The sequence below is a fragment of the Thunnus albacares genome, chromosome 12 (genome assembly GCF_914725855.1).
Source record: "Thunnus albacares chromosome 12, fThuAlb1.1, whole genome shotgun sequence".
NCBI lineage: Eukaryota > Metazoa > Chordata > Actinopteri > Scombriformes > Scombridae > Thunnus > Thunnus albacares.
The window spans coordinates 25,446,430-25,465,859 of record NC_058117.1 but is presented as its reverse complement, the minus strand read 5'-3'; the positions used below and the strand labels follow the sequence as shown (position 1 = coordinate 25,465,859).

General features: G+C 41.7%; 1 protein-coding gene across 2 annotated transcripts in view; it reads right to left on the bottom strand.

The window, feature by feature from the left end:
• Positions 1–19,430, bottom strand: part of LOC122994397 (zinc finger E-box-binding homeobox 1-like) — a 72,058-nt gene that overhangs the window by 23,608 nt on the left and 29,020 nt on the right. For both annotated transcript variants that reach the window (XM_044369077.1, XM_044369078.1), the window contains exon 2: positions 2,311–2,490. In XM_044369077.1, coding sequence (XP_044225012.1) covers positions 2,311–2,490 — 180 coding nt within the window. The remainder of the gene's footprint in view (positions 1–2,310; positions 2,491–19,430) is intronic.

Sequence of the window (19,430 nt, the reverse complement as noted above, 5' to 3'; positions counted from 1 at the left end):
TCAGGTGCATTAACACCAACTACTGGATTTTATCAGTTCCACAGTATAAACTATTAACAGAGTTCACCCAAAGGGCTCCCATTCACAACACTGTCCACTGCCTGAGTTTGTGCAAATCCCTCCCTCGGTGTTACATCCAGCTCTTCTCCAGAAATGTCCACAACATTCAAGAATCTCCTGGCAGCTTCCAAAATCATTTTAATCCTTTCTGACTTCCAATGTATTTCAACAGCACCAACGATAACCGTGGCGACGGATGCCAAAAAGCCTTTCTTGTCCATGCAGATATTTTGTTCAGCTTCATTCCTTTTCTGCTCGGGTTCCTTTTGGACTTTCTTTCCATTCTCTTAACAGCTTTGGTGTAAGACAACTCCATTTCTGTTCTGATTTTACTCGCTTTTACTTATTTAGTCCTTTTTGGACAATGTGCTGACCCTGCATGGCGATTCCCCTCACAGTGCAGGCATATTGTAGTTGTCCTTCCCACATCCTCTTACTCCTCTACACACTGCAGCAACATGTCCATACTCCTGACAGCAGAAACATCTGAGAGGAGTCTTCTCATACGGCCTCACCTTAATCCAGGCACACTCTTCCCGGTACTCCTCCTTTAAAGGTCAAACATATCGATTTACTGTCATCCTTTTTTCCCCTTCTATGACTCTTCTCATTCTTCTTGCTTCAAACACATCTTCATCCTCCTCAAACGACTCAGTGTCTACAGACAGCAGCACGCCACTTACAACTCCTTTCTTCACTGTTTCCGGTCCGAGTCGGAAACATTCCACGCAACTCTGATCTTTATATGTACTAATATTCAGGGCTTTCAATCCCTGAGATACTTAATCCTTAGATACACAATCGACTTAATAGCTCCAATTTTTCCTTCAACAAACTGTCCGACCTCTTGTGGATTCTTGAAAATGCCATCTGGTCTTGTCGTATCCTCATTTTCAATTTCACTGTCCGATTCCTGTTCCGACGCCATCTCCGCCATCATTCTCGACTTCTACTAACAAGGGGGAGTCACCCGACCACTTCCTGCTTTTATACTCTCACTGACATCACCAGTGATGTCATGGGTTAAACCAAGTACGGGGGGATTTATTTTAATTGGTTAAATGTTTGGTTTATTAACATATATGATTTGTACTTATTTTGGCTTATAATGAGGATTATACTGTAAACACTGCTGACTGATACAAGTAGCATTGTTATATACCAGTTGGTATAAGGGAAAGGACACCCCTGTAAATGGTTCTTCCTAGTAGATTGAAGGACCTATTTAAGGGGAGAGATGTGGGTTTATAGAGAGCAGAAATGAGAGGATGATCATTTGATTTGCTTGTATTTATTTCTGTTTTTTGAGACACTGGTTTAGTTTTTTACTCATTCAACAAGCCTGAGTCTGCCTCCTACCACCTTCCTAGCCGCTCCGGTCAGGCTTCCTCACAGTCTGAAAATGTCACACTACACTGAGCTGTGACTGTGTTCAGCTGACTCATGCCCGCAGCGTTTCTACACACCAACACTGGCAGCAGAATGCTTAATTTATTAATGCGCCTATGTGCATGTGTACGACGCTTTTTTTTCTATCTCGGAGTCACCTTGGCATCACATTATACAATTAAGTAGCTAGGATCTTTTTAAATGCTCAGTGCTTTAGTGAGTGTATTAGACAGAATGATGAACACCCAACAGTGAACATAAGCTCGCTTCTCTTCTGGATTTGGTTCCACTTGATAACACTTGCATGGATATCTAAAGATGAGAATACAATTACACACTGAGCTGACTTGTTCCATTATTAATGCAACTTGAAAGGTTTATTTACAGCATTGGTAGAGGTGAATAGTACAGGCAAGCCATGTCACTGTCCCAAAAGCAGGCATCTGTCCAGATTTGTCTCTGCATACAGGCTGGAAAACTAACAATCTAACCTCCCTGAACTACAACTACTAAGGTACAGCTGAGTAGAAGTTGACTGATCTCCTATGTGCTGCTGCAGAGCGTTGTGGAGGCAGCTTGTGTAAACCTGTGGGTGTACTGGGAAGCTCCCAGTTGAGAATCTATATAACTGTGTGAAGGGGGTACTGCTGACAAAGAGCAAACATGCTGAGCAAACCTTGCCTTCTTAACAGATATTACAAGGATCAATCTTAAAAGTCCAGTCTGAAGCAGGAAATGGCTATTTGGCCAACATTTACTTTTACAAAACACATGCAAAGTGAACTTGTAATGAAAATCTACATTCTGACAGCCCTCCGAACTTAAACACATAATCCTCATGTTTCCACGGTGACATCTCACCTCCGTTCCAGGAGCCGTTGACTGGTAATACTGTTGCGGCGGCGTCATGGCTGTCCTTCGGTGTGGTCCCATCAGCGCCGGCGACCTCGGGCTCCTGCAGACTGTCCTCCTCCACGATGTGTAGCTTGTCCTCATCGTCGGAGTCTGAACTGGCCTCCAAGCCATTGTTGAATTCTGTCACTGCGGAGGAGAGACGGAAAGATGCGAGATGATCTAACATGTAGCACTCACTTTAAGATTCTCCGTCTGAAATTCCCAGTGCTGAGGATTGAGCGCCCTGCTGCTGTAATCAGTGTCTGGTTTACATCTGGGGCACAGAATAAAGGCAATTATCTGCAATTACTGACTGCCAGAAATGACATCAGTGTGATCAGCATCTACACTGAAAACAGGAAAAAAGCACTGCAATGCAGTTTTAATAGGCAATCGCACCCTTACATGCATCTCCTTCATACATTTTCTAGCATAGATCCATAACAACAAGGGAAATGGTAAAAAGTCTTCTACTGTACATTCACTGTAAAAAACATGTCAAATATGGCGGCCATAATGATGCTCTTATCTTTATGGTAATTTCCTCATGTGCTCTAACGTATATGTAACCCTGCTAACCTAAGAGAGAAAGGTTTATGCATGAAAAGCAGCACAGCACGGCCTCAATTAGCCCACCTTGACGGAGGTAGACTGCAGGCCACCGCGAGACCGGAAAATACACTACATCAGTTTGAATGAGACGCTGTAATTGAATCTTGTATGTTTTCATATTAAAAACAAATCAAGTTAACCGAAGTAAGAGAGGGCGAGGCAAATTGCAGTCCCGCGTAATCACAGAGAAATATTGAAAACTGCCGTACACCAGTCATGATATGTTCCCGTGCGAATATTAAGCACTTTCTTTACAAACGAAAACAAATAACCTTCGAGTTTCTAGCTTGCGATCGCTCTTTTTCAGAACAGGCAGGATATGCACATGATGGCATTTTCTCTGACCCTCGCATCTTTAATTCCATAAACTAACGTAAACCTAGTTAACTACTGCAAAACAGGGTTATCTCCTCTAGCCTGAACGCTGTAAACCGGCCTCAACATGACTCCCGAGTTCAGATCCACTCCCGTCATTTGCTCCGTACTGTGCAGAAGACCGTCACATCAATCAATACTGACTCAAGGTACACACCATTTCACCCTCCTATTCGTATATACACCGAGAGGACATAAAACAGGACAAACGGCAGCCGGGGGGGGGAAAAAATAATCACTTGTTTATCATCCTGAAAAAGTAAATCTATTTTACAGAGCGCTGCAGTGGGTGAGTTTGTCTGTGGGGTACTGCTTCTTAATGGAAGCTCAGGGTGAAAAATAGATCAACTGGACTGGTCTGAATGAGCTTAGAGGAGAAGTGTGTGTGTATGTGTGTGTGTGTGACCTCTGTGTGTTAAGCTTAAAAGTTGTATATAAGGGTATATAAGGATGTAAGTGATGATCAGCGCTATACTTGAAGTGTTTAATTGCTTTTTCACAGTCAGCATGTGTGCACTTATGACTGTGAGTCAACACAAATGAGTGTATGTGAATGAACAGAAGTGTGTGTGTGTGTGTGTGTGTGTGTGTGCTCTCTGTAGGGGAGCTGTATGTCCTGGTGGAGGTGCTGAAGACGCCTAATGAGGAGGAGAGCTCTGGCTGTTTGTTCACAGGTGACAGGTGCACACACACACACACATGCACGCACACATACACACACACACACAGGTCCCAAACCACAAAACAAGCTCTCAGAGTGTGCTGTAGCTCTGCACTTCTACATGAAATAGTAGTAGTGCCGTTAACCGCTCACACACCGCCGCATGCGAACACCTAACTCATTTCATCTATGAGCGCACACACACGCACACACACACACACACCCTCTACACATGTGGGGTTACTGCTACTTCACCTCTGCAGGAGTGACGCTCTGCTTTCCGGAGATGATTGTGTCACTGCTCCAGACAGAGGAGTGGAGCTGAGAATGCAAAGATGTGTGTGTGTGTGTGTGTGTGTGCGTGTGTGCGCGGGGGGTGAGATCGATGCACGTCTGGATCGATGTGAGGACTCTGGGCGAGTCGTGGAGCAAAAAAAAGAGAGGAGCACGACGCGTATGTATGCAGGAGCTCTGGTTTGTGATGTTATATAAGCCGGATGACGGACAGAAATATGACATGTGCACAACTATTGCCATTTCAAATCCTCGGACGTGACAAGATTACGCCGTGGCTCTCTGTGCTCGGCACAGAAATTTTTGTGTGTAATATCACATAGATAGTGATAACTGTCAGAGATAGCGGGAGCAGGGGGAACAAAATGATATCCTACTGTGACGGAACTGCAGTCGATCACAGTCAATCAAAATGAGAACATCCAACTGCATCTTCGCTCTGCACCGCGAGCTCAGTTTGTCCTGCGAATGATCAACTAGACAAGTTATAATATAGAGAGTGACATGACCGAACAGCTCCCGTTCATCTGGGATGTGTAATGAACTGTATTTACGCCAGGACTCTTGTGAAAAAACGGATCCTAGTCCTGGAATCCATCCTAGATAAATAGAAGCAAAAATACTATAAGATGACAAAATGGATATGTTGAACAGAGCTGAAGAGTATTTTTGAAGAGCCTCTTGACTATTATCTGCTGCCAAGCATGACCCTGAGCCAGACTCTGACTATGTTTAACACTTGATGGTATACTGAGCATCTTCAAGTACAGTGTGAACAAAACCCGAGCGGTAAATTGAATGAATCGCTGCGGTTCACGCTGATGATGCAGGCACCACCTACCGCAGGCGGCGAGTTCCTCAAAAACCAACAAACTGGTGTCTCTCTTCATTCAGACAAAAACACACATTATTAAGCAGACGGGCTCGTGGTGATTCCGATAATAGAAAAGGTCTATACTTTCAGATGAACAGCCTGCGTCTGTCCGTACACACCAGAGGCTGCCTGATGCAAACTGGTGGAGTTATTTTAACAGTTGCTGGCTGGAGGGCAACGACAACCAGCTGAGCTCCAGATAACCTCCGGAATACTGGAGAAAGCAGGGAAATAAAAAAGCTTAGGCATCGTACAACTGCTCTGAGCGAGATTTGAAAGTACAACCCGCCCTGTCAGCCTAAATCACAAAGCAGATGTGAGGTATAACAGATGTGGGTGTCTCATCCCGAGCCGTTTATATTCTGTAAGTTCTCAGTGTTTGTGTCAGGTACGCACATCACGCCTACTTGCAAACAGCAGGTGACGAGACAAACGCTAAAAAATGAGAAATAAACTGTATTACACAAAGGCAAGTCAGCAATCTCTCCTCAGAAAACTAAATTCAGCAGCACGAGATCTTTATCCTCTCTTGTTAGTTTGATTACAGGCTGGCTGGAATAGTTGAGATGCTTTATGGCTTCACATATCACAGTTTTTTTAAGAATTATTTTAAGTCTAGTTAATACACACGTAGGTATTTGAATGATACCGGATAAACAAACATGATGAGAGCAGCACATCCTTGCAAATGTTCCTGAGGTTTGTGATTCTTGCCAACTCTGTGCTTCCTCTGCTCTGACAGGAAGAGCGCAGTTACCATAACAACAGACAGGTGGAAGCACTGAGCGAATTAGGGGAAAGACAAAAAGACAACAACATCTTTCCCCAATCACACGTGATGTGCACAGAACTATGCACACATCCTACAAGCCCTTTTTCTCCTGTGTGTGTGTGTGTGTGTGTTTTGAGTTAGAGAGAAAGGTATTGTTAAAGAGAGACAGAGAAAGAGAGAGAGAGACCTGTCCACATCATCATAACAATGTGTCAAGTGAAGTGTTAATTCTCCATCTGGAGGTCTGTAAAAAAAAAAAAAAAAAAAAAAAAAAAAAAAAAAAAGGGGGAGTCCAGCTACGAGAGGAAGAGGGAAGTCTAGACGATAGCATTCCTCCCTTCCTGCCATCCATCTCTTTGATTAGGACTCTGGGTGCTTTTCATTACACTAACTTTATGCTTCCTCGCGTCCTCTCTCTCCTCCGTCCCCCCCCCCCCCCCCCCGGCCATGACCCGGAAACCATCATCGAGGATCTTCCAAAACCCTTACGTGCACCTCAGAGGAGACGAGGAGCGAATAGAGAGAGGAACCACAGGTGTATCTTCTGCGGAAGTTTTTTTTTTTTTTACCAGACAGCAACACCCCCTTTGATGTGTGAATGTGTTTATTGATTGGTCAGCTGATCTGATGGGACAGTAAACAGTCAGGCTGTTGTCTTCTTTCAGTACATAACAGATTTAAATTGCATCTGTGTGTCTAATTCAGATATAGATAATCAAATAATGAAAAAATCGGAGCAGTTATCAGGTGTTTTCCTCCCAACTATCAGTAGAAATGATTAAGTTCAGAGTTTAAACTGTCACTTAATCATTTCTACATATTGACAGCTGACAGTTGAGCCGCTGCGCGTCACGAGCGGTCGTCGTCTCCTCTAAAATAACGCCGGGGCGAGCGAGGACGTCGTCCCGTTCGATGAATTAAATTCACCCGTCCCGTCGTCTCTCTCTCTCTCTCTCTCTCGCATCCTCGCCGGGAGGAGCTGAGACACGAGGGAGAGACACGAGTGATTGAAGCGATGAGACGCGTCAGCTTAATGAAAAGCGTCCTCTATTTCATTACAGCCTCCTTCATTATGACTCCCGACTATTCAGATTTTTCTTCTCCCCGATCGTTGCAGGTTTGAAACCCGTCCAACATCATCTCCTGTTTGTTGAGTGAAACCATGTTTCATTATTTCACTAAACTCTCAGCTGGATGTTGGCTCAGCATCTCATGTTATTGAGAAAAAAACAACAACAAAGTATTAATAAACTTGATTTATATTGCACTTCTAAAATCAGAAGCTACAAAAGAAGCAATAAAACAGCAAAGGAGTAATGAACACAATACTTCCAAAACTCCTTGTACGCACTTGAATACTAATCCAAGTACACCTGTGTACTTAGATATTAGGGTTTTATACTGGAAAATACTTACATTTACAGTTGACTTTAACTACATCTAGCCAGTTACCCAGTAATATAAAGCATACACCACCGAATAATAAAACTGTGATTCAATTGCAAGGTGCGCTGCCAAAAGCACTTTGCTAGAAGGGTGAAATTCCCCTCTAACTTATCTCTTAATTAAAACAAGAGGAACATTACGGGGAGGGTGAGAGCAATAAGATCGAGGATGGAATTCACAATATCCTGTTTGCCTCATCCTGCTTTGTTTGATCTAACCTTTCTTTAATCAGGTAGTCCCACTGAAATTTTAAATACATGGCCTGAACAAAAAGTAGCACTGATGACCCAAATAAAAATATCACTGCTGTAAATGAGCACTAAACCTCAATGCATCCCCTCTGCATCTATCCTGTATCCACTGATTTGCTCCTTCTCTGTGTTCTTCATGTTACCTTTCAGAGGCTGAAAAGGGAGAAAAAAATGACTAATTTCTCCCAAATGTTTCCTCTCAGGAATACAGAGAGAATAAAACAGCAACAGTTCACTGAGCGAGCAGCGGCAGCAGCAGCAGCAGCAGCATCTGACTTCCTCAGTGTTGGCATCGGTCAGCCATACCCACATGGAGACACGTGACCCTGGAGGGGGAAATCATGTGTGTCTGACACACCACAACACTGACTGACTGACTGACTGGACCACATGGCCTGGTATCTGGGTCAAAGGTCAGCTGTTGTGCAGTGAGGTGTGGGGAAGGAAGATAAAGTGTGTGTGTGTGAGTGTGTGTGTGTGTGTGTGTTGTCTACTATCAGTCTGCAGTTACAGTGTACCAGGACTGTACTGGCCTTAATAATAAGATTAAGATTATAAGGTATTGCAAGCCGCTCTGTGAGGCTGTACTATAGCATGCTTGGCAGGTATACTGTTTACCATGAACACCACTTTAGATTAGCGTGTTAGCATCCTTATACTTGCCACTGAGGCTGTCATTAGTTTTGCTGGTATTTGATCATAAAAGAAACTATTGGACAAATTAAAAGAATTTGACCTTGATTAGAGGCAAAAGTTAAATCCATCCGATACTATAGTTGCGGGGAAAACCTCATGGTGGCGCTAGAGGAAAAGTCAGGAAAGTCATTGGGATTCATCATCAAGTTGTTAGTCATGTCTGTGCCAAATTTGAATCCAGTCCATCCAACAGTTGTTGAAATATTTCAGTCTGAACCAAAGTGGTGGACCAACTGGAGAGCTATTTGCTAGCATGGCTAGAAACAAGTTAGCTTTACACATTTTTAACCATACAAGATAACTAATTAAGAGTGGATAACTCAACACCATCATCAAGAAGAGGCTACCAGTGACGACTTAATCAGAGAAAAGTCATAAACGGGCAGTTGACAGTTTGTAGGTCGGATCGTGTTCGGGCGGTTGATTAACGCGTATTTCTGCGGATTGGCTTTTTTTTGGCTCTCATAACGGGTCATGTGGGTGCGGGTATTGAAAAACCCAGACCCGCGCATCACTAACAGATAGTTTGTGTGTTGACTTGTGTGTGTATGTGTGTGTGTGTGTGTGTGTGTGTGTGTGTGTGTGTGTGTGTATTGACCCAGTGCAGCTGTGCAGCACGGGATGCCTGCCAAGCCTCTAACAGACAATTACCCCACTGTGTATGTGTGTGGTTGTGTGTGTGTGTGTGTGTGTGTGTGTGTGTGTGTGTGTGTTTGAGTGTGTGTGTGTGTGTGGGGGTGTGTGTGTTTGAGTGTGTGTGTGGGGGGTGTGTGTGTGTGTGTGACAGCCAAACAGAGGAGTGTACATCACTAAAGCTGTCTGTCTGCTACTAGATGTGACCAGACTTTAACATGGTGAGCAGCTGCAGAGAGTTGGCCCACTTAAAGGGACAGTCACACATTTTATAGTCTAATACAGGAATTGAAGGGTTTCTTAAAGGTGCCATGTCCATTCCACGTTACAAATATATTAACTACAGTTGCAACTAGAGCTGCAATTTTCATTAACTGATTAGACAATTGGCAGAAACTTAATCACCTACTATTTTGATAAATGATTGTTTTGAGTCATTTTTTAAGAAAAAATGCTGAAATTCTCTGGTTCCAGCTTCATAAATGTGAATATTTTCTGGTTTCTTTAATCTTCTATGACAGTAAATTGATGTGTGGACTATTGGTCCAGACAGAACAAGACATTTTAGGTTGCATCTTGGGCTTTGGAAGAGGGTGATAGACTTTTTTTCACCAAACAATTAATGGATTAACCGAGAAAAATAATTAGTTGCAACCAAAGATTATTTTCATGTTTAGTCTTTTTTTCAATTAATCAAAATCTTTAATCCATAAAATCTCAGAAAATGCTGATAAATAACATCTTCAAATCTCTTTTTCTGAGCCCAACAGTCCAAACTCCCCAAATATTCAATTTGCAACAATATAAAACAGGAAATATTCACATTTGAGAATCTAGAACCTGCAAACATTTGGCATGAATCCTTTATAACTTTTCAGCCAGTTGATTAAATTAGAAATAATACTGATATTTAAATGTGACACCTCCACCCACTGTAAACAAATTACATCACAATTGAGAGAAACAGTCTAAAGCCGGTGCTTGCAATCTCTTAAGTTTCCCATAAATCACATCGCTTCCTACAGCAAAGGGATTGTTGTTACTTCCCTTATTTCCTGATTTTAACTTATTCCACCACAGCATCTGAATGTTTTAGATATAGTAACAGTGGAGGAAGAGCATCCTGTGTCTGCTCTGTGCTGTAAAGCAATAAATCATCAAATTGACCGAATGTAAAACGCAGCACAGTCATGGTAAAAATGCTACGTGCCTTTGAGTGTGACGTTAAAAAAAAAAAAAAACGGCTACATCGGAAGAAAAGCTGCCCTCGTCGCAGGACTGAAAGCTGTTAACTTATGAAGCACTGAGTGTCTCTTAAAAGCCAACATCATGAGGTAAGGCCGAGGCTATGTCATCCACACAGACAGGAGAGAGGAGGGGTGTGGTCGCTTATTTCTCTCTGGCACACCGCACCGGGTTTCCATGCCCACCTTGCCTTTTAAACAACCGACAACCTCTGGACGAACACACACTGCAGAGCTATAAATGCACAAGCTCCACACACACACACACAGGAAAGCCCCTCTAGTTGCAGCCAGCAATGTAAGCCAGAGGCCAGGGACTCCCCCCCCCCTCTCCTCCTCCTCCTCCTCCTCCTCCTCGTCCTCCTCCTCCTCCTCCCTAAGAGACAGAGCATCTGCCACGTGTGTGTTCATATATATATGTGTGTGTTACAGTGAGACAACCCTCTATGTGCATGTGTGTGATTAATAACTGTGTCGTGAATCTTTAATAATTCACCCTGGGAAGTCACTGAAGCCTAACATGTTTCAGGAATTACGTGTGTGTCATTGTGTGTGTCTGTGTGTGTGTCTTTGTGTGTGTGTGTGTCCACAGAGTAATCAGGACTCTCCAGCTGCTTCCTGCTCAGCCCAGGTGCTCAATCAGACCTCATCAGACCTTTCTCTCACTCTCTGTTTGCCGGGACTAGTGCAGTGCCTGTTCAAAACATGCCTGCTTGCAACGAGCCTATCGCTCGGCCTCCGGTGTTGCTGCTTCAACGCGTAGAAAAATTAATAATGTCGATGTGAGGTGTGAATGAGTATATACACCAACAACATGAAAGAAACTAACAATCTATTATACACAGATAAGTACTGACACAGCGAATCTATTCTTATTTCAAGTATAATGAGGGCTGCAATAATGTGCATCCTAAAATAAAGTGGAATGATCATATTGGCCTCTTTGATTGTTTATTTTCTGTGGCTTTAGTTCGGATCATTTGAGCGGGTATATTTGCTCAAAAGATTTGTGCTTATGTGAGACATACTGGTTTTGAACTGCCTGTGGGAAGTAGCCTAAAAGTCTGTCCATTCTTGATTAAAAGCTGTCTACTTTTCTCTTTTTAGAGCACGCCATGTGAAAAAAACTTTTCTCTGACTGGCTGTACGGCTCTGATCGCCGGCTGTGCTCATGATTATGGTTTTATTATTATGGAGTACAAAGAATCAGAGCTCATGCTTATGGTTTTATTATTATGGAGTACAAAATAAAATCAGAAATATAAATATTTTTTGGTTAAAACAAGTCATGCAAGGACTTGAGGGTTTACTGAACACTCGAACTCAATATTTTCAGTAGCTTTTTCATTATTTGACTATTATGCATGTAATTTAGCCATTTCCGGTTAGTTAGTTTCCCTGTGCAATTTGCAAATCATTAAATTTTATCATGAGTAAGAATATCCACTCACACTAATCCAAATTCATTTCCAGATTCAGAGAAATGCTTCACTCCAGCAGTGGAGGATGGTAACAATTTCCAACACCCAGGCTCTTTTTACTCCTAGACAACCGACTCTGACACAGAGCCGAGCGGCTCACTGTTCACTTGTTTATTCACGGTTTATTAATATCAAACATGTCGCTTGTCCAAGCACGCTGTGTGAAAATACTTTTCTCTGACTCGCTGTTCAGCATTGAGCTCCGGCTGTGCTCATGGCATGCAGTTGCAGAGCTTTGAGGCCCCACCAGCACTGAGCGCTGTTCGCCTGTTTATTCAAAGTTTAACAATATTGAATCGTGTCCAAATTGCACTAAATTCGACACTGCACGTCCTTGAGTCCCCAGTAATACACCTGCCAAGTGTGAAGTAGATTGGATGAATGGTTCTCAAGATATGCAAAGGACATACATACAGACAGACAGGGAGTCTTTGCTTTATAGTGAGATGGCCCCTTAGCAGAGAATAGTTGGAACTATAGAAAATCTGAAGGGCCTCACCATTCTGCACGAAAAGAGGGTTTAAATTGGGATGTGGGCTGGGCTAGACCTTAAAGGGTCTGTCATGCAGCTTAAAGCGTTTTTTGCTTAAGTTAAATGAGAAGATTGATACCACTAAATATGAGGCTAGAGCCAGCAGGCGATTAGCTTAGCTTAGCATAGACATTTTTTTTACCTTGCTGTTGCTTCCCCCTGCTTCCAGTATTTATACTATGCTAAGCTAAGCTAGGTGGAGAGAGTATCTTTCTTTTGTTTTGTTTGTAGAGACAAAAATGCAAAATCAATTCCAATTGTTAGAATGAAGTATACAATTTACATGATAAAGATAAAAAAACATATGAACACAAAAGCCAGTATAAGGAACAAGCTCCTAATTGGCCTCGTCACTCTATACAAAGCCGTCTGATTGGTTAATTAGGTGAGCGCTGGCTGCTAAAAACAGAAAATTAAAGACAAACCCAAAAAAATAACCTATTTAAAGTTAAAATCAATATATCAATAAATGTACTGTAATCTTTGTACTGAATATTTTACACAATATCTGGTCATATAAAACCAACAGCTAAATGGTTGCATGAAAAAAAAAACAGCGCTATAATCTTGGCATTTCATCTATTATTTACCTTTTCCCAGCTTGGCAGGTTACCAAAGGGGTTAATTTGAGACAGACTGCCTACCTGCTCTCCTGACTTCAAGTGATTCTGAGAGAGAATAACGGTGAATCTAGGTTAGTCCCACTGAGATCAAGGATCTTCTCCTACAGAGTAAACCTTTTAGCACACTGCCATGAGTGTGAAGTGTGAGCGATTGATTTTAAAAGTTTCATTTGCTTTCGGAGGGGAAACAGGAAAAGCTACCTGAAATTCACATTTCAACGTCACCACAGAGGTCTGTTTAGTTTTCATAATTTTCACTTTAAATACACTTATATGATGACACTCCTGATTGTGTATTTAAGAATAATGTATTTAAATCAGGTGAACTGAGGGTGGAGGTTTCAGTCACATACTGAAAATGTGCATGATAGACAGATTTTAGTAATAGTTTACAGAGGGGAGATACGGGCAGTACAAACCTTACTCGACATTACCAAACATATAAAAATGGTGGGGCTAATAAAAAAAAGTATGCTCCCTCAAGACCAGTAAACTTTCCATTGGTCACTGACATCCATTAGCCTCTAGACAAAACTAATTACATTTACCTGAGAATACAGCTTCGGACAGTATTTTGAGGGGAAACACAGTGTCTAATATATCAGGTGAAATAACACCACCACCAGTTTTATTTTGTAATATTTGAAAAAGCAATAATTTTAAAGTCAACCACTCAAAAACAAAATCAAATTTTAATGTCTATATTAAACATACAAGAGACAGAGAGGAATACGCCGCAATATAACAGGGTCTCTTTTAAAATGATTCATTACTTTAATAGTCACCATAAACATGTTTTTTTTTTTCTGTGCCCGCAATCATTTTCTCACAACATATTTTTTAAGTATCTAAAGGAGGGATATATTTATATAGCACACTTCAGCAACTAGGCGATTCAAAGTGCTTTACATAAAACATTAAAAGCATCGTGCAAAAGAAACACACCATAAAAGGATATTTTAAATACATTAAAAAACAGCCATTAAAGAGCTAAGAGAATAGAAAACAAAAATAAGCTAAAATAGAACAAAATACAAGAATAAACCTTACAGTGCAGTGTAAGAAATGAATAATTATTTGATTTAATCAAAGGCAGTGGTAAACAGAAACGTCCTCAGCCTTGATTTAAAACAACTGAGAGTTGCAGCAGACCTGCAGTTTTCTGGAAGTTTGTTCCAGACATGTGGTGCATAAAAGCTGAACGCTTCTTCTCCATGTTTAGTTTGGACTCTGGGGACAGAAAGCAGACCTGTCACGGACGACCTGAGAGGTCTGGACGGTTCACAACGTAGCAGCGGATCAGAAATGTGTTTTGGCCCTAAAACCATTCAGAGCTTTAAAAAAACCAAGAGTAGTATTGTGAAATCAATTCTTTGACAGACAGGAAGCAAGAATAAAGATCTGAGAAGTGGAGTGATATGATCCACTGTTTTTGGTCTTAGTGAGGCCGCAAGCCTGTAAGTTCCCAGACGTTATCAGCTGACTTACAGGTGATAGGTGGTACGACGCTGTTGCTGATGTCATTTAGTCAATGCTCTCATTTACTAGAACTTTAGCTGACAGTGCTATGACTCACTGAGCAACACTATACCTGACAAACCACTGACATCACTGCTAGAGTCTGTGTGTGTGTGTGTGCGAGTGTGTTAAGAGAGTGATCTTTCCACGGAAGTGTGGTTTAAGTGTTAAAATGCATTGTGGAGGTCTTAAACTGCCACAGTGCACAATGTATTTACTACTTCAATAACAAACTAGCGATAATCTCTATACTGCAATGCGTAGGATGCTTTCTGTCTATTGGGGTTTGATCTCTTAACTCGTTTCCCTTCAGCTGTCAACAAAACAGCAACGATGTACAAATCTCGCAATGATTTTCTGACAAAACAAACATTTGACTGACATCTTCTCTGTAAGATCAAGTCCATTTTAAGGGAGATAATATGCATCAAGTTAATGCCATACACGCTGGTACAAGCTGTGTTTGTGCATATGTGTGTGTGTGTGTAATGAGTCATTCTCTACAGGGGGTGGCAGTACGCAGGGGCATTACATAACATTCTCAGCTCTGATCTCAGTCCTGTTACAGCTGCCGGGAAAAACCACTGATTTGACTGCACCTCTAATCAACTGGAGTTCATCAGTGAGTCACAGAAACACTAATGGGTAAGGAGGTATGGCTTGAAGACGCCCTAAGCAGGATTTTCATATAAAACTCCACCAGTCTCGTTAGTCTCCTTAAAGTAGGGTTTCAAGAAGAAGAGGTAACACTAACTGAAAGGCTCTTTTTCTGGGTGTTTCTCTATGAAAACCTTTCATAAAACATGAAGAAAGAAATCAAAAGTGTCTCCTAAGCAGCAGCAGCAGCAGCAGCAGTGAGTGCTCCGAGAAGGACGGACTAGCCAGCGCTAAATCATTTCCTCTCTTGTCCTTTTAATAGAAAGCTTCACAGATCAGCCAGAATGGGGAACATCATTAGAAAAAAAAAAAAAACACATAATGTGCAAAAAGACTCATGATGCAGCTTTGATTAAACAGCCTCAGATGAACTACGGTAGATATTAAAATGAGGAAACAGAAATGATAATCAGCTGAGAAACAATAAAAAATAAGCCAAAGGCGTAACAAGATATTACATAATTGCGCTGCTTCACTCTGATAGGTGGTTGAAGCAGTGGACAAACACAGAAGAGCAAAACATTTGCCTCTATAGTGTCAACTAAAGACGGAAATACAAATACACAAAGTCTCTATTTGGGCTAAAGATTTCAGATCTGATTCTTACTGTGAACTGTATGTCTTGTAAAAAAAGATACAAATGCTTCACACTTAAACTACCAGCTGTTTCCCTGCAAAACAAATCCTCCTTAATACACCAGATGGAGTTCAATACTCCAGGTATAAATGTGAAGTACTGCAAATGGCTGGAAACAGGTAAAACTCACTGGACTTACAGTTTATATATACGCTGCAGGTAAAGAAATAGTGTTTCTGTTCACCTGAGCATTTCGGTTTCCATTTAATGTAACGGTGAGTCAAACTGAAACCTCTCTGTACAACACATTTCCAGAAAGCTGTTATTTCTCAGATGTGCATCAGCAGCATAAAAGACAGCAGGAACCCCCCCCTCCTCTCCCTCCTCTCCTCTCCCCCTCCCCACCCAAAAGACGTGACAATGAGCAAAGTTTTTTCAGCACTGAGTATCTGTAGATTTCAGAGAATTTAAACTGACTCTTTCTGTTTGAAGTCCATGAAACCCATTTGTTTTTTCGTAACGTGGGTAAGATGCATGCTGTTCTCGTAATACTGTCGCGTATCAAAGCAAAGCTGAAGACGCTTAATGGAATCGGTCGATCGAAAGAAAAATAATCAGCATCTATTTTGAGAATCAATTAATTGAGTCGGTGATTTTTCAGGCAAAAAAAACATGTTTTTCCAGCTTTTAAAATATGATGATGTTATATTTTTCTCTGTTTTATATCATTATAAACTGAATATCTCTTTGAGTTTTGGACTGTTTTATACAAAACAGATATCTTATCTAAGATATTATCTTGGGTTCTGGGAACTTATGGACAGTTTTTCATTACTGTTATCAGCAATGAAAGTAATTGTGAGTTGCAGGCTTATATTAGAGTGAGTGACCAGGTCACATGCAGCAGCCCAGCACTTGTTAGTGACAATAACAATGTTTTATATGCATATTTAAAGGTGTAATCCGAGTTGCAACTGAAATAATACTATTGCTGCTGCCTCCTGTTGCAGTGCATTTCTCTACATGCCCCTCGTCCTGCAGCCTGACCTTTGACCCCGTGGTGGTGGTGGCTGTGGCGGTGGGAGGAGGGAGGCAAGACAAAAGAAACCGTGCTTTTGTGAACGGAGCTCCATAGTGAGAAGCAGGAGTTGGATTCTGCAGTCCCACTGATCCGGTGTCGGTAAAAAAGCGATCTGCCGACTAGATGCATCTCCTGCCACACTGACTTTCCGCTACCTACCTGACAAAACACACACACACACACACATACTTCACTGTGTGTGTGTGTGTGTGTGTGTGTGTGTGTGACAACTGTAGGATCAGCAGGATTTAACTCTCTCTGACAGCAACTGGGTCACACGCAAACACGGTGCTGTTAAGAATTTACCCCCCACGCACATATATACACACACACACACACATAAAGTATAAACATAGCTTTGACCTACATATCATCATATCACAGGCAACCTTGTCATGTATAATAAAACATGTCAGATCTCTCTCTTCATGACATGTCACACACACACACCGGCGGTCCTCTAACGAGGCTGACAAATGTGACCCGGACACCCTTCGGTAAGCAGAGGTCCACATACAGGAAGTGACATATGGGGAAGTGAGGGGTTAAAGTGGTCAGTGGTCACTTCCTGTTTACCTTCGCACCTTCTTCCCTCCTCCTATCTTCCTCTCTTAAGGCTGACCTTCAGTCTCAGCTCTACTCCGGCTTAAAGAAACTTCACTGGAAATAGCAGCTTAAAGGAATTTACAGAACCCGGTCTCCATATTTTTAAATCAGCTGATATTCTGACGTTATGATAATTCGATCTGCGGTGAAGATTACACTTAAAAGCTGTGTGTTGTAAGAAGGCCTGACATTCTGATTTAATGTTGACGCTGCGGGTAATGACTGGATATAATTTCTAAATTTTACACGGCATCAACATTCAAGTAAAACTGACTGAAACTGCTGTGAATATATCATCAACGTAGCTGTCAATGTTGCATAGTTGACGGGAATGAAAGGAAAAATACACTGATGAGATGCATTTTACAACATGAAAAGATGCTGTTCCTTTCAGTTACATTTAACCGGAGGCAGCTGGCAAATATAGCAAACTTATGGACGACAGTCATGAAACTTTCTCCTTCCATCTTTTAATTCAAAATGTGAGCACACGTCTGTGTTGATATTAACACACTGTGGTGACAAGCATAGTTCCTTCAAGTGTTGTCCAAATTCCACCAGTGATTTTAAAGATCTTTTTTTTTTTTTTGGCATTTTTGCCTTTATTGGATAGTGAGCAGAGAGAGATGGGTATGATGAGGAATCAAACCAGGGACGTTGCAGTTATGTGGCGTTCACTGTAGGTACCAGTCAGCTACCGGGGCGATCCTCTGTCTGTCTGTGATTTTAGAGCTATATAAATGAGTAATCTGTTAAAAAATGATCCACAAACAAAAGCTAAACTTGACCCATTGTGAAAAACAACATGGATTAACATCGGGTCTGGATGCTGAACCTCAATAACACCGAGTACGGAAATCTGTAACGAACGTTGGCATCAAAAGTCACATTTTGAGTCTTACTCTCTTATCCTCTGATCAGATGGTTGCTGATTCAAAAATAAAAGACTAAAAATGTCAATCACTGTTACCCAAAGACCAAAACCCCAAAGACATTCAGATTATAATCACACAGGACTAAAAAAAACAAAACAGAAAATATTCACATTAAAGAAGCAGGAACCAGAGAAGCTTGGCGTCATTTCTACAAAAATGACTCACTGGGTAATATGACTCATGTTATCAAAATAGTTGATAGCCGATTCATTTTCCATCGAGCAATTAATCGATAAATCATTGCAGCTAAATTTAAACAAAGTTCTTATATGTATGAAGTATGTTTGAGAGCGTCGTGCTGTAGGTGTACAACACAGCTACTAAGTGTCAATGAGGAGATAAACAACCTCTATTTGTGTCACTTCTTATCAGGTCGTGGCTTCACGGATGAACTTGCCAAGACTGAGTATTACAAAGAGAAACACAAACAGAGCTGCGGCTGGTAGGTCTAGAACTGTTTTTCTGGCCTAATTCACCGATTCCTTTCTCGTTTGTCACCCGCTCACTTCTGATTCCCGTCCGCAGTAGGAAACGAAAAAAAAAAAAAGAACATCACTAATAGCACCGGGGGCTGCTGGTGGAAACTCCCCTGCTGCCAGTCCAGTTCTTTTAAATGCACGAGAGGAGAAACAGAAGTACTCACTTCAAAACAATGAGTACCTAACAGCCTGCAGCCTGTGAGTATATATATGTGTGTGTGTGTGTGTGTGTGTGTGTGTGAGAGAGAGAAAGAAAGAAAAAAAAGAGAGGTGAGAGTGTGAGAGGTGTGTGAAGGATGAGGTGAGCGAGCAGTTGATCACATAACCTGCATCGTCATACTCGCTCATAAACTCTCTCTCTCACACTCACATACACACGCACGCACACACACACACACACACACACTCGTCCTCACTTGTGCAACCGCTCCGGTAGGGCGTTTCCCCCCCGTGGCTGCAGAGGACAACACATAACTGAAGCTTAAATCTAATTTAATACTACAGAACATATATTAATCTGCCGCATCAGGAGGCGTACACACACACTAATCTTCTCTGTCAAAAAAAGGGCCATCCATACCGGCTCTACACCTGGATTAAAGGGTTTTATACGGTAATCTATCGAGGATGATTTATTGTGTACAGCTACTGTTTGTACACCGGATACCGGGCTTTACCTCCCGCGTGTGTCGATTAAGTTAGTGATCGGCTGTACACAAAGGCTGACAAGGTCACAGTTG